The sequence below is a fragment of the Conger conger genome, chromosome 3 (genome assembly GCF_963514075.1).
Source record: "Conger conger chromosome 3, fConCon1.1, whole genome shotgun sequence".
Lineage (NCBI taxonomy): Eukaryota > Metazoa > Chordata > Actinopteri > Anguilliformes > Congridae > Conger > Conger conger.
This window is the reverse complement of record NC_083762.1, coordinates 55177651-55193293: the sequence shown is the minus strand read 5'-3', so window position 1 is coordinate 55193293 and position 15643 is coordinate 55177651. Positions and strand designations below refer to the sequence as shown.

The 15643-nt window shown below is 42.5% G+C and overlaps 1 protein-coding gene across 15 annotated transcripts in view; it reads right to left on the bottom strand.

Annotated features, from left to right (window-relative positions):
• The window catches only part of LOC133124929 (peripheral plasma membrane protein CASK), a 166170-nt gene that overhangs the window by 116921 nt on the left and 33606 nt on the right, over nt 1-15643 (bottom strand). For 2 of the 15 annotated variants that reach the window (XM_061236506.1, XM_061236517.1), the window contains exon 1: nt 3728-3851. The exons of 11 other annotated variants lie outside the window; for them this stretch is intronic. In XM_061236506.1, coding sequence (XP_061092490.1) covers nt 3728-3831 — 104 coding nt within the window. In that variant the 5' untranslated portion in view covers nt 3832-3851. Of the gene's footprint in view, nt 1-3727; nt 3853-15643 lie in introns of those variants that run through there. 2 more of the 15 variants (XM_061236510.1, XM_061236512.1) reach the window with 2 other exon arrangements.

Below are 15643 nucleotides of genomic sequence, written 5' to 3'. Positions count from 1 at the left end.
AAATAAAAAAAGGCTAGGACTGAGTAAAGCAGATTTGTCAACAAAAAGAGGCATATTATTTCCTATGTGACCATCCCAAGGTTGTGTGCACATGCCAAAGACTGATCCAAAGGTATTCCAGCTCTATGACTTTCAAGTTATGGATACAGTAGGTCTAAAGTACTGCCACAATGCACTTAATTTTATTGGCTGAGGGAAGTGGTACGCAACTTAAATTCAGCAAACAACTTGAATGAACAAACATTTCTAGCCTCACCCAGTCCAAAAGGTCAAAAGATTAGCCATGTTTTTCAAAGAATGACTTCTCATTAAGCCAAGGCAATAACTACATCACTAGCCTAAAGCCACCTCTTTAAAAGACTGCAAACCCCTTCAAATGAATGTATGTCAATGCCCAAATTGGGGGGGGATTGTGAGAGGTGTACAGTATCGTGGCGACCGCGGCAGGAGATTAGCAATATCAGTTCCCATAACGCTTGGCATGTGGACATTTTCCTGTTCATTTGTTGATTTTACTCATTTTCCATCTTACTTTTCTGTTCGTTTATTTCATTATGCAAATATCACATTTCAATAATTCATGTTGTGCAAATGTTGTACAAACGTGTATGTCACAGAGTGGCTTGCCTTGACAATCTGCCATTCAGTTGCTGAGTTCTTGTGCTGTTAATAAATACAGCAAATTCTTAAACTTGTCTCGCTGTTCTTTGCCATGGAACCTAAACTCACCACAGTATTTTTCAAAAACACAGCCACTGAGGTGACGTCATGGGGGCTAAACATCGGATTGGCTACTTCTCATCCTCCATGGCCATTGAAAGGAAGAACAGAGACTTCAATGCTACGAAATCCTACCCTCCTGTAGACTGTCAAATTTGGAACACTGACTGAACACCTCCTCATCATTACACCTATCTCTCACCCTTTTATTCCTCACCTGTGCTTTCCAATTCCCTTGCAAACATGTAATTGCCCATAGAGCAGAAAGGGCTAAAACCAGGTTTGTAAAACAAGGAAAAACTAAACAAATTTGCCTCTTTTTTTTTCTCACTATAACAACCATCTTTGATATTGCGCGCAGGTGAGAGAACACTGTGCTCATTGGTGTAGGGACGACATATTAATGGAAAGAGAAAATGGAGAAAGAGATAGGGAAGCAGGGAAATGAATGGAGAGAGAGAGGAAGAACGGAGCGAGAGAACCACACCAAACACCATCGCACGGACAACGTAGATGAGAAACGAAATGATGAGGCACACCCAACACCCTCACACACAATGAGCGCGGCTGCATTCAGCTCCCTGTACTGCTGCCTGCAGAGGACGCTTCTACAGCAGCACAGTCTGAGCACGCTCGCTGTGAGCATGATGTAATCCATACGCCCTGCCACCAGACTGGCTCGCAGGAATTCTGCAGTCCGACTCGCCCCGGCGCGGTAAACGAACGCACTCCGGCTGCTAGGAAACCGCTGTCGCGAAAGGGACAGAATCTAGCAGGAGTGGATAAGGGGGGGGGGGAGGATCAAGCTGGATATCGCCAGCAGAACAGAGGCGTACGCAGTGAATCTTTAACGTGGCACGTCTGCTTTTGATGAATAATGCAACCTGCTCTCTCTGCTTGCGCCACTAGACGGGGCTTCCACACCAACCACTGCCGGTTTCTCCGCTGTCAAAAATAATAGTTTAATTCTGCTAGGATTAAACACCACACTATCGCCCATCATGTAATTAGTATTACCGCACATTACACATACCGTCCTGTGTCCACAATGACAGCACCCTATTTCTTCCTTTCCCATCATTTTCTCTTTTCCCCACTCTATATTCCCGCTCTCTCATAAGTCTCCATATCCCCTCCATCACTTCCATTCTTCTCTCCATATCCCTCTCTCTTGCTTTCTCTCTTACTAATCCCATTCTATTGACTCTTACTCTCCCTCTGTCTCCCTTATTGCTCTCAATATCTGTCCTTCTCCATCTCATCCCTCTTTGCTCTCACTTTCTATCCCCTTCTCTCTCTCTCACTATATATGACAGGATTGTGGCAGTCCTTACTCTTCAGTGGAGTTGGATGATGCAGTGGTCACGCCCTGTGAAAAACCATTAATTCACTGCACATGTCAGTCAGCCCACTTCCTGTCAAACGTTCACCACAGAGGGTCTGGCAAGTCTACACCACACTTATAAAATAACACAGGCCCATAAATAGACCTCTGTGGTACCCCGGCTCATTTCTGCCAATTGTGTAGAAGTAGTCAATCGCACTTTCCGCAATGTGACCCCGTCATAGCGACATGACGGCAAAGTTATCAGGCTGCCAAGTCTATGCCAGAGGCGTTCGCAGGGATTTGCAGATTTACGGCACCGCCTAAATCATCATAAGTTGTTTAAAGAGATGAATGAGGAAAAGGTTGATACAGGCAAAAATTCCAATTTATTTAAAAAAATACTACTCAAGGGCCCTAGAAGTGAAATGAAATATCCCTTCATGTCGGCTCGACTCATCCCCCTCAAAAAAAGACAGGAAAAAAAAGGCAGGCAGAGAAGTTCAAGATCCGACACGGAGGGAAGATGGATAAAATGGATCAAATAGAGTGCAGCTATTTCCCCTGCAGTCTGCCAAAATACGGAATGCGTTTGGCCCTTCCGCCATTCCACACTGAGGAGGCTTCTTCAAGGTCTATACTCCAGATGGTCCTCTCTTCCCACTTCTCCTGCCTCCATAGCAGTGGTCTCATAAGCATAGCCATGAAGGGTTCAGAGTCCAATCAATTACTGCTGCCTTAATTGATTCAAATGACTAATTCAGCCATACACATTTAACTGCATTAAAGCAGAGAATATAAGCCACATTAGTTCTTTAGACAACAACATTTCACTTTATATACGCTATGTGCAATTGAAGTAATTATACCATCAAGAATGAGGCCGGAATAAAAACCAGCTTACACACATCCCTCCATGGCAGAGTTTAACCACAGCTCTACGGTCAGGGGTGTCTACAGGAAATGGCAGTATTCCCCACTAGAAGAAAGCAACAAACCAGTCCTGCCCAGGGAGTAGGCAGGAATGAGAGTCTACTTCAGTGGTCCTCACTCCTGGTCCTGGAGAGCCGCAGGGTGTGCTGGCTTTCGTTGTTACTCAGCACTTAAGTGGTTGATTATAGTTAACTCACCTACCGGGTTTCTGGGGTCTGAACTGGTTGCTGCTACGAAGGCAAAAACAAAAACCAAAAGACCCTGTGGCTCTCCAAAACCAGGAGTGAGGACCGGACCTCTGGTCAAGAGAAACGGCTACAGATGCATCCCTACACACAGATCAGGACAGCCCGGCCATCAGGTTACAATGATGACTCGAAAGATGCCTCCTTACAGTTGAGCACCGTGTCAACATTATGATCTAATAGAACTGCAGTATCACGAAAAATACAATTCACAATCCAACTAAACAAAACAAAAATGTGGCAGAAGTTTAAATATAATTGCTTGCAGGTTTGCTCGCAAGATAATGTGACTCATTTCTCTCCACTGCACAGCTGGTGGTCATACTAATGCCGGCCTCACCAGCTTGAAAACTGAGCTGGTTAAGCTGGTCATAAGTGGGTCTAACTGAGTACCAACTGTTCAACCAGCATGTTTAAGCTGGTCATAAAACTGGTCTAGCTGGGCATGAGCTGGCCTGGTCAACCACCACACAAGCCCTGCTGAAATTATTGTAGAATTACTTACTGTCCACGTTTATGAAGGATAATTACACTCTTCTGCTCGGCAAAACACATTGGATTAAGAAATAAAAGTTGAAATATGAGGAATAGACTGCAGACATAACACATTTACCCTGTCTAACAAACTGTTACTATGGCGAGGCTAATATGTTGTTAATCAGATCCCACCACGGTGGCCACACCCACATCACTGGCCAGAGCAGACATCATGTGCCAGGACACATATCAAAAAAGGTTTGGGTGACACTGAACGGACTGAATGAACATGCTTTTCTGTTGGGGAATTCATGAAATTCTGGCTGAACAAGGACAGTGCCTGGAAGATTATGCTGTCTCTACCGGTTTTCTGCTACCCTTGCCGCCCAGAGTCAATCATGAATAATTCAAGAGCAAAACTCGTGATCAGAAGAAAGGGTGCACTGAGCATGCTCAGAAGGCACAGTCTCACTTCGGCAGAAGAGCCTCCTTCAACATCAGCCTCTTGAAAAGCTCAGCCTACAGCATGGACCACAGGCCACCATAGAGGCCCAGGAGAAAGATCAATCACCTACTGTCAGCTGCTAGCATTAACATGAGCACAGAGCACATTGCTGACCAAACAGGGGCTCCAGCTCCTGCCACGCAGAAAAAAAAATCACCTGCATTAAACATAGTAAAGCTCTCTCAGGGCTGCCTACATGAAGAAAAACCAGGCTCCTGAGAAAACATCTAAGGGACAGAGGGAGATGGAGTGCATCAGGCACAGGAGAGGTGTCTTATCTTAGGCTCAGGTTTTTAAGATGGACAATCTCACGCCAACAAGAGATCAGAAGACCTGATAATCTGCTACTCCATCCAGAGGCATTGATGGTCTCCCATTAATAAGGGACCATCAACTCAGTCAATCAATTTCAATCAAGTATAACAAAGTGTCCTTAAAAGTCTCTTAATTGACAAGTGGGGAAATGCTTGCCACTTCAGCAATTGACTTTAATTGAACAACGACAAAGTTGAATCCAGATAAAATGCGCATGTGCCATCAAAAAGAAGCAGAAAATATTTACCATCACCCATATTCTGGCTAGACTAGCGCAATACAAGACTAATATTTTCAGAGCTAAGATAGGGGCTTTTATCATGGCACAAAGATAAAATTGACAAAGAGTTTGTGAAACAGCATTGGACCAATACATTTTCACTAACCCCTGAAAGCCATCCTTGACTTGAAACCCCACCAAACAGCTCCCTATGAATCACATCTTAGGGACCATGTAATTTACAAAATAAAAACAGAAACAGTGCGATAGGCTTGGTTTGGTTATCTTCAGCCCTAAATAAATTATGCCATCCCTGTGCATTGAGAAAGGCCGACGATAAGCACCAGGGGCTCTCTTACTTTGTTTGACCTTGCAGGAAAACTATTCTTCATTTCTTTTTTTAGAGTGCGTTCTTGTAGCCGCACTGGTGTGTGGGCGCACAATCACATCCTACCTCCATTCCCCCATCACGCTGCTTCAGCGCTCTAGCAATTTACCAGCCAAAGATGTGAGTCATGACATCGGGAGATTGTGGAAATAAAATAAATAAATGAAATAAAATTACAAAAATAAATCAGTCTGGAATGAACCCCAATAGGGAATCCACTAATATGGGGGTTGGGTGAGTCACTGGAAAGGTATCCATACAGCTTACAGAATGTGCGCTGTACCACATTGTGAAGCAAACACCCTGACAAATGTAGAGATTTAATATTAATGAGATTCAGAACATTCTCAAAAAACCAAATAGCTTTCAACAATTTCTAATGCTCTGATCTAATTTCGTTCAAAGGGAATTACATGTTTATTACTTAACAGGATAGTGGCATCTGATTTATTAAGTGTATAGTTATGAAAACCAGGTAACATTGTCCAGACTCGGACACAAGGCCTGGCAGCACATGGCACTCCAAGGTGGTTGATCTTTGTGTGAGGCTCATATCCGCACTTGTAAGAATGACAGCGATACGATGGAGCGGCCTGTCAGAGACTGCTATGCTTTGGGCAGTCTGGGAGCACTCCAGGCAAAATGTTTGCTTTTTAAATTGGAATTTATGGATTAAAATTAAGAACCTGGATTTCCATGGTTCTTCTGGACCTACACTTCTTTAGCTTGGGGTAATGTGTTATCCTTATAAATCCAAACTCCGTATGTTTCCATCCCATCACAAACACTTAAAACAGTGCTGCTCAACTCCACATCCTGCGGGCCGCAGTGTCTGCAGGTATTCATTCCTACCGTGTGCTACACTACCTGAGGTGCATTCAAGATTGCAAACATTAGCTAATGTTAGCTAACGTTCACAAACATATTCACCACAAACATTAGCTAACGTTAGCAAACAATTTGAAAAGGTAGTGCACTGTGAACATATGGCTGCCAACAGGGAAGACGTCGAGAGAACAAAAGTTATAATATACTGTAATATCGGTTCTTACCTTAACAAATAAATCACAGGTGAGAAACAAATCAGCTAGCTGGCATTGTAAAATCCAAGTCGAATCCATTTGTATTCAAAATGCGTTGCAACTAAATGGAATGCTCATTTCAAATCGTTCAACATTAAGTGTATGCTGCAAACATACTTCGCCGTGAACGGTCTACGGTCTCGAACGCACCTCAGATTTCACAAATTATTTTACCTGCTTGGTTCAGATGAGCTCATTCGGAGTTGAGTAGCTCTGACAGACCGAACCAGACCTTGCACATCTCAAATGTCACCGTTGGAATGATTGTTCTCCAAAAGTTTCCTGCCAGTCTTGCTCCTTTTTTTTGTTAAACTACTGCTTCAGGTGAGGTGAAGTGAGGTGAAACAATTAAGCTGCCATGGCTACGGTATCCCATAACACCGCTTTCTGCATGCTATCCCATCATACCCTGCTGCCTATTAGAAGTCATCACATGAGGACACTTCCCTCCCTCTTCCACACAAGGGGCAATTACTCTTCCAGAACTCCCAGAACATAACAATGTTTTTTGTGGGCAGCGGGGTGCCGGCCCTACCATAAAAACAAACCCATTGTCAAGTGCCAATTACACGCAATAGTCTCAGCCGACGGCTGACCAGGTTCCTAATCCCCGAGACTGCATTAACCATGCATTCAACGTGTGTTGTGTGAAATATAAAAAAGGAGAGAAATAAGTTCAGTTAAATTCCATCTCCAGTGTGCAGTTTTCTACAAGCATTGATGCACAAGATGTGACAGCTCCAGGGAGAGAAACAAGTCTTCCTGATTTGCAAATATGAAATAGCACTGTTGCTTTGAGGTACACGGGGCCTGCCAATGAACTTCTGCATCCCTATAGTGCCCTACCCTACTTTTTCCTCGGTCAACTAAAATTACAGTGGAAACCTCCAGAGATACACATTAATAAACAGGCTACAACATATATATATATATATGTATTATTCACATTTCTTCCATTTATCACACATGGACGGACCTCCCTCTGTAAGCCATTTGAGAAAACGAATAAGATATTTACATCAATTCTGGATTTCAGAATAATGGTAGGAACTTTCTGAACTAGAATCACCTGCCTTACACCTCCTCTTAAGAAGAGAATGTGTCACACAATTAGGATGGCAGTGAATGTAGTATTATGATGAGGGAACTGGGCTCAATTCCGCAGGTTCAATTCCCAGATGAAACAGATTTTTTTTTTCCAGGTGCTTAAATGGACAGCATGTAAAATATGTCATGTGTAAGAGCACCTGCTAAACATCTTAATGCAACATCACATGGCTAATAATTCCACAGTGAGTTTGAAGCAGGAGATTCCTAACTGGTTAGTGAAGGTTCGTTTCACAGTGTGACATGGCCATTCATTTTTGAGAATTTGAGCCCATTGTGTGTGGCTGCCCAGGATATACTGGGTGTATACTTGCGGCAGAAATTAACATTGGCTAGCTTGCACAAACTAATTGACATTAAAAAAATGCGTTTGTGGTGAAAACGAAACTCCGTGCGGACTTCAGCCCCAGTGTTCACACCCCTCCTGGCTGAGTTTGCCAGGATTGTGCAGACGAAAATTATACCTTCTCGCTGTTCTTTTCGTTTGCACAGATCTGAATAAACTGAAGCTTTTTTGAAATAATCAATGTCCATCTGCCAAAGTTTACTGGCATTGGGGTTCACAAAAAGAACAGTTTGAAGCCGGGATGAGTTTACACTACACACATGGTATGTGGCGCCATGTTGAGCTATGGCTCGATTCTTTCGTATCAAGTATATGGCAAGTTGTATCTACTTCCTGTGAATACACTGAATCAGCACTCACATCAGACTACATTAGCATACCATTTAAATACACTGGTCTCATCACAGTGAATATTTTCTGGCTCTTAGCTGAGAGATCTCATCTGTATCATGTTGTGCAGTATGGCTGACAAAGACAGCAGTTCCAAACCCACAGCTGACCTCCAGGTTACAAAAGTGGTACAAAAATATTTTTAAATAATTTGACTGCTATAATCATGATCTATCCCATGCTCATTACTATCCAAGAGACTGGCTGTGACAGAGACTCAACAAAAAAAGTTGCCATGTCTTAAATTCCATTTTATTAATTTGAGAAACATGGAACATTGGAAACATAACGCACACCCGCACGCACGCACGCACGCACGCACGCACGCACGCACCCGTGCCTTACATGAACATAGCTCTCAAAGTTATTCGATTTTCACATGTGATACACACATAGGCCCGTAGTCTTCCACAACAGACCAAAAGCCACTTCAGTTCCATATGTTAAAGCACTGATAAATAAGAGAAGCTAGCAGCTCCTCAGACTGACCGGTGTGGCCTTCCATGTTGACATGCTCCAGAACGATTCAAAGCAAAGCCGAAGCATCTTCCCTTGTGGGGGAGTCTCTCCTGATGCTGCTGTCACTTAAACCAGACTGAACATATGTGTAGCAGGTGGCCCTCGACTTCCTTTCAAACTGAAGACATAATTAACAATGCAGTAAAAACGCACATGCACAAACGCAAACAAACAACACAAACGACGCATAAAGCTGCAAACGGGCAATGCACATTCTGGCATAGAGCAGTTAAATTCAGGTTGAAGAGATATGATGCTGAGAGCAGCTGAGCATTTTAATTGGGTTGATCTACTCATAAACCACAAACAGACAGTGGGTGTGGCAGGAGCCTATTGGTTTAGAAGTGTGCCCCGCACTCCTTTTCTTTCATTGGAATTGTATGAAATGCTTCAGAGACTGAACCCTTTTTAATCCATGATAGACTAAGGCACCCTATAGACAACCCATAGAAAGGCCTAGGAATCACAATGCATTTCAATGGTCGTGTGCCCTGAAAAACGGTCATATGATCAAAGTAAACACTGACGTTGCAGTCTGTTAAGGGCAGGTCGCATCCACCCATTAAGGGTTAATATATGATTATTTTTGCACAACATCTACTGGGGGGATTTACACCATTCAGAAAACAATCCTTACAGATAAAAGGGGAACCCAGCCGATCCATTCCTAAGTGTTAATAAACTAAAAGGCAAATCAGAACCTTGTTCTTCATTTGAACTATGAGATGCCTTCTGCGCAGTATAGACCTCCAAAAAACAGGGAAGTGGGGCTCGGACTTGTGCGGTGTGTACAACAGGATGGATACTTCCGGAAGAAATGTTTCATGGGAATTGTATCTCAGCAACTTTGGGATGTATCTTTTCTTTTCATCCTGCACACAACACACAGCAGTATATTCCCAATTTGGATCAAGCCCACCTTTAAAATGACTAATAGAGGGCCGTTCTTAAGATTCTTCAACAATTCCCACCTACTTCAGACTGTTTTCATTCACAGTTCTTAGTTCTGACATCTCAGATGAGCACTTGGATATTGTGTCACAGCGACAAGTGCCAAAGCACAGATTATGGTTTCCATCGTGTGCACTCTGGGAAAATGAAAGGTTCCAGCTGTCTACTTGTTACTGCTACTTCACACAGGGGAAAGTGACAAGGTAGGTTGTTAAGAGTACACATGGTGATAACATGGAAAATGATCCAAACATGACATCGCAATGGTATTTGTCAAAAGTCTAACCATGTCTTTTTAAATAGGAACGGAATATGGTATTACAGGTAATGGCTAGTCAGCATATGGATTGATGTTGGTAACAGTTAATCAATGCAAGTCCATTAGAAAACACACAAGACGCACCGTAGCCAACTTATTACTAGATTTGTATGTATGCATTGCTTCAAAGACAAAGACTTTGCTAATAAGAAAGGTCAATGAGGGAAAGGATATAAAACAAAGTGAAATAATGTTACATGATCAAGCAATGATACAAACCTCCAGTTACTTTAATAAATTACTGGCAAAGACAGTGTTAGAGGGAAAAATCAATCGGTGTGCAAAAACAAAAAAATCTATTCCAGGAACTTTTCAACCCTACTGTACCTGTACTAATGAAGTATCTCAGAGCACTGATCTAGGATCAGTTTTCCCAACTCATATACTAGCCTCATTAATTATGATAAAAAGCAAAGCTGATCCTAGATCAGCTCTCCTACTATATGATGCCGAGGGACCAGGCCCAAATTCATCCAACGACTCTGCAAAAGTGCTGACCAAGTGTCAGGTTTCCCCCAGCCTGTCCATTATATTTCATATAAACTAAATGGCAAAACTGGACCTAGTTCTACACTCCTGCTGAGATGCCTTCTGGGCAGTGCAGACCTCCTAAAAACAAGGAGGTGTGGCCAGGACTTGTGCTGCGTGTGGCTGAACAACACGATGGATACTTCCTGAGCAGCACTGTGATGGTCTGTCACTCATTCTGGTAATTGTGCTGCCAGCCAACCTTCAGCTGAACAAGCCAACCTGCACGAAGCCATTACTCAACATGAACACTTTCAGATGGAGCGCTAAAGACCGTAGCACCTAGGGCAGAGAACATTCTAGAAGCACACGGAAACCATGTCACCTCAAAGCCATAACTACCCTCTGTCTCAGGGCATTGTAGGGCATTTTACATAAGTGTGCCTCGCTGCAGACCCCCAAAAGGAAACAGTCAGTTTGCCATGTTGACACAGGGTAAGGCAGGTTTGATAAAGGGACTGTGCGCACCAATACAAGACTATTGCTCCCATCATTGCCTTGCCTCTGCGCAATTCTGCCACCTCAGTGAAATGCTCCCAGAATTGTTGAGTTGAAATAGTATTGTATAAATCATGGGTTTGGTGTCATTGGTGGTACACTGGGTGACTGCTTTCAATAAAGATTGAAATACCATTTAGAAATAAGCCACAAGTAATGCAAGTTACCTGTGAGTCAGCAGCCAGCTGTGCTACAAAGGTTTACCAGGTTTGTTAGATATACAGAGATAACGTCAGCAGGAACATTGTTGCTACCGCGATCTTGTGACTCTATATTTGATGAATTGTTGTTTTTCTGTGAACCCTGAGTGTATAGAGGGAAATGTGGAACAGTTCTAGAAGACTCGCAAATATGATCTCCTGTGCGCCATTCGTGTTTAGCCATTCACATTACACATTTCCGTATTGGCATTGTATTTCTACATTGAATATTCTGTTCCATAATTAGCATTCATTTGAACCTGCATCCTCTTGAATTGCACTACCGTACACCTAGCAGTTTAGACACAAACACACACACAGCATAGCATACCTGCACCCCTTAGTCACTTGCCTATACAGTAGTGCTGTCACACGATACACAATTGCATCATTGTAGGCTATCCAGGCCAGAGGCACGTCTGCGTCTACACTGATAGATAGCGATCGTATAGTCACACTATTGGCGGACATTTGCAGTTCCTTTTGTTCAACTGTTAGAACAGGGGAGCGGGGAACCAGAACCTTTCAGCTGTCCAAAAATACAAATGATAAACCATGCATAGAAGGGGCTCGTTCTACTTTCCATAGTCTGTGGCTCTTGGACATGAGGAGGTATTTCTAAAACCATAAAGCACAGGCATGTGGAGAAAGCTTGGATGTGTTCTGGATCACAATGTTCCTCAAGCAAGACATTCACGTTCAGGCAGTTAGCAGACGCTCTTATCCAAAGCAACTAACAGATTACATTTTTACATTCAATCAATTTACACAGCTGGATATTTATTGAAGCAATTCAGGTTAAGCACTTCGCTCAAGAGTACAACAGCAGTGCCCTGCCGGGGGAATTGAACCTGCAACCTCTGAATTACAAACCCCGGATCCCAAACCATTATCATACACTGCAACATCTCTTCCCGTCAGGCAATAATGCCTGCTGCTTAATGATAACGGCTATCTGTGGGAATGAGACGCTCAGTCAAACCGAACGGTGAGCCTTAAAAATTGATTTCTTTTTTATCTTCCAGACTTCCAAGTCCAGTGAAACCTGAAATACTACTTGGTAAAAAAATAATAAATAAATAAATAACACAAGCCCGATGCTTCAGTGGTGTACACGGTTTGGGAAAGAGGTTTCTGCCCTACTGCGGTAGAGATTTACAACACTGCGTGGTGATGTAATGTTATGTGATATAAGCTGCCGGTCATAGCTTCATTGTAAAACAGTCTTTCACCTTCACCTGTGGGAGGGCACAACTGTGAAAATGAAGGCATCATCGCCAAAAGGTTTACTAGCAATCATCTAACTGCTAGCATACAGTTTGACCATTTCCACTTAATGCGGTCTATTGTGCATTTGTCATGTCATTGTATGTCATGTCACGTGCTGATAAATTGAAGCCAATCACAAATCTGGTGAGAATCAGCAGATTTTTGAAGCAGATTTTCATTCTGCCCCAAGAGGCACTCTCACACACTCTCTTGGGAAAGGGCACAAAAATCGGACGCAGAATGTCCGTCAGTCAGTTTGACCACAGCTCGCCACATGAAATCCGATGGAAGGATATATTAACTTGGACGAAAAAGACCGACACGGCAGGAGGCTGTTTTTATCAAATTATTACTCACCTGATTATCTCAACTCAACATAATTTTTGCCTGCGTAGGACTTCTGACACTGTCCAATTATTTAGTGTGTGTGGATATCTGCAGGCCGAGGTGAATGTGCAAAATAATTGCACGCATTGGCTGGGCAGTGTTCCGATGCCCAGTGGGCTGGCTATTATAAACCTTAATGACGGTCAGGGTAACTCCAAAGAGCACACACAATGTTTAATCACCAAAGGCTCTTCAAGCTTTTAAAGGTAGGTTGAAAACAGAACCAGAGCGCTCCTCGCTGTGTAGTCTAATTTAAAACACGCAGCCATAAACATGACCCTCTAACCTCATTTAAAGGGATTTGGGATTAATTGTACAGAGGTGGAAATTATCCAGCAGATAGGGCTCACAGAAAAGTCCTCAATAAAACTCTTGAAGCTTTGTTCATTAAATCCAAGAATCCAATTGTGGATGCCTTGTGACACGCACCTCTAAAAGTTATATCAGTTAAACTTTGGAGAATACAAAAAACAACCAGTAAGATTTTATTTGCATCCTTATCTTAAATAACTTCAAACACTGAATAAAGTTACACTACACTAGACTAAAGGCATTTATTGCAATTATCTACCAATAATAATAACAATAGTGATTACAAGATTACAAGTGAACTTGCTGCCGAGTTAAGCGTTCACAGTTTAAAGGAGTACATCTTTAATAATCTTAGAGGCAGCACAGCCAGTAGTTGAAATTGCAATGAGAGTTGTTGAGTAAAATGTTTTAACCTGTGTCCCAGTAATACACAGGAAATTAGTGAAAATATAATCGATTGCTTTATAAACTGACCTATTGGAGGGCTCAACACTATGCTCCCTCTAATCACATTCAGAGGTGTTTGGGGCCAGGATTTGATATTTATGGCCTGCCTAAATGGAAGAAATGGGAGAAACGGTACCCAGATCAAGGTCAATAATATAATTATTTTGGACCCAAATACTTTTCTGTGCTTGATTGATCTTGCCTGGTGCAATTGACCCAACCAAGATGACCAGAAGGAGTTTTATTTTATTTTTATTTATTTTTATAATTGTTTTTATATTTCATAACCCTAACCCTAAACCTATTTCAGAGGTTCCAATACACCAAATAAGTTCAGTAAAGCATAAAAAAGTACTTGGATCCAAAACAATTTTCAAGTATCCTAAGCATTCCACCCAGGTCGGACTGTGTTCCATTAATGTGATCCCCTGTTCTGCATGAAAATAAACGGCAGATTAACGTTTCTACACACCCACTACCCAGGGAACTCCAGACCATTGTGAACGCACAGTTCCCAAAGGCCGCTGAGTAATGGATCACATCTCAGTTACAATGCTGAAGACTTCTGCTCATTTCCCTCCCTGGCAGAGTGCGAAGCACAGGGTAACCCAAGGCCAGGTGAAAAACAGAGTGCCCCCACATCGAAAGTGGCTGGCTGCCTGCCACTTGCCCACAAGCCAGAATCCATCCATGTTGTAAGCTACTGGGGCTGCATGCGAAAAAGAGCCAGGTCAAACGCAGTTCTACAGACCCAAGTTCACCCATTCAAATGAACAAGTAACAAACCGGGATAAGTCAGAACCCTTTTCATAGACTTTTCCATAACTTTTCAGGCTTGAGAGCAAAGGTTGAGGTCAACATTGATCACAAAGTTGATGCCCTAATGTGAGAGATGGCCAGTGACTTGCTAATAAAGCACTGGTCTCTTACTTCCATTTGGAGGTGGTCATTCATGCCTACTCAAAGGCTGCTTGGTAATGGATCACACACACACACACACAGTCTCATAGATGCATTTTCATCTGCAGGGTTTAATTTTGTAGGCCCAATGTTTTTTATTTATTTACTTTTATGGTAGGCAATAGCTGACCTACAACATAGGTATGCTAACACCTGCCAATCATACTTCCAAACTCACATATTGTTCCTCTCCTGTCAAGATAAAAACTATTTGTGAATGAGCCCTTGGACAAGAGGAGGAAAGAATGATCAATTAAAACTACGATTTAAACTATGGAAAAACAAAATCCAAAGCTTGATGAATGATCAATACTTGTTGGGGGAGTAGTACGGGAATATTGACGCTTCAATGTCAGACAATAAAATACACAAGTGTCTATGTCATGGCTTAAGGAGCACTGAGAAGAGGCACAGAGAATGGAGCTCAGATTGGTGTAATGAGTACGCACTTCATGAGCATGTGTTGACAAATCTGTGGCGGATCTCTTTCCGCTGCAGAAAGCAGACAAAACCAAAACATTGACATGGCAATGCTGCTGCTGGAAGAATGGGAGAGGGGGGTTGGCTGCTTGTAACATCTCAGCCAGGTTAGGATTCAATTAATCAGCAATGCTGGGTTCAATTCCATGGGTGATTCAATTCCAAAATTCAATTAATTCATTAATTCATTGAAATTCCCATAGAACATTGAGAGTAATTTTTTCCATTTCATTCATTTAATGGAAGTTCACCTGAACTGTAATGGAATTGACCCAAACCATGATAAGATAAACCTAATTAAAATCCAAAAGGGCAAAACCGTCTCGGACACAGATGACGCTGCATAGAAAGATAAAGACATGCCCATACACAGGGTAGACAATACAAAACACTGTAGTCTCACATGATGCATCATAACCCTCATGACAGATTTATAAAACAATGTGTCAGGCCGGAACTAATTCCAAGAGAAAGGAGAGGGCAGCATGGTGCGATTGAGCCGGTGTTGCAGGCAGCAGTGCGAATCGCGATGATGGTGCTCTTCGTACATTAAAAAATGTTGACATCCGCAGCATTTCGCAGTGAACAGTCAGTGCGCAAACCAATCCTAAGAAAGGAGGAGGGCGGCGAAATTTTCGGAATTTTCTGAAGTTCAAGACATACTGTGGCTACAACTAACAAGTCAAATGTAGGCTAACTGTTTAGCTAGTTGACTAGTTAG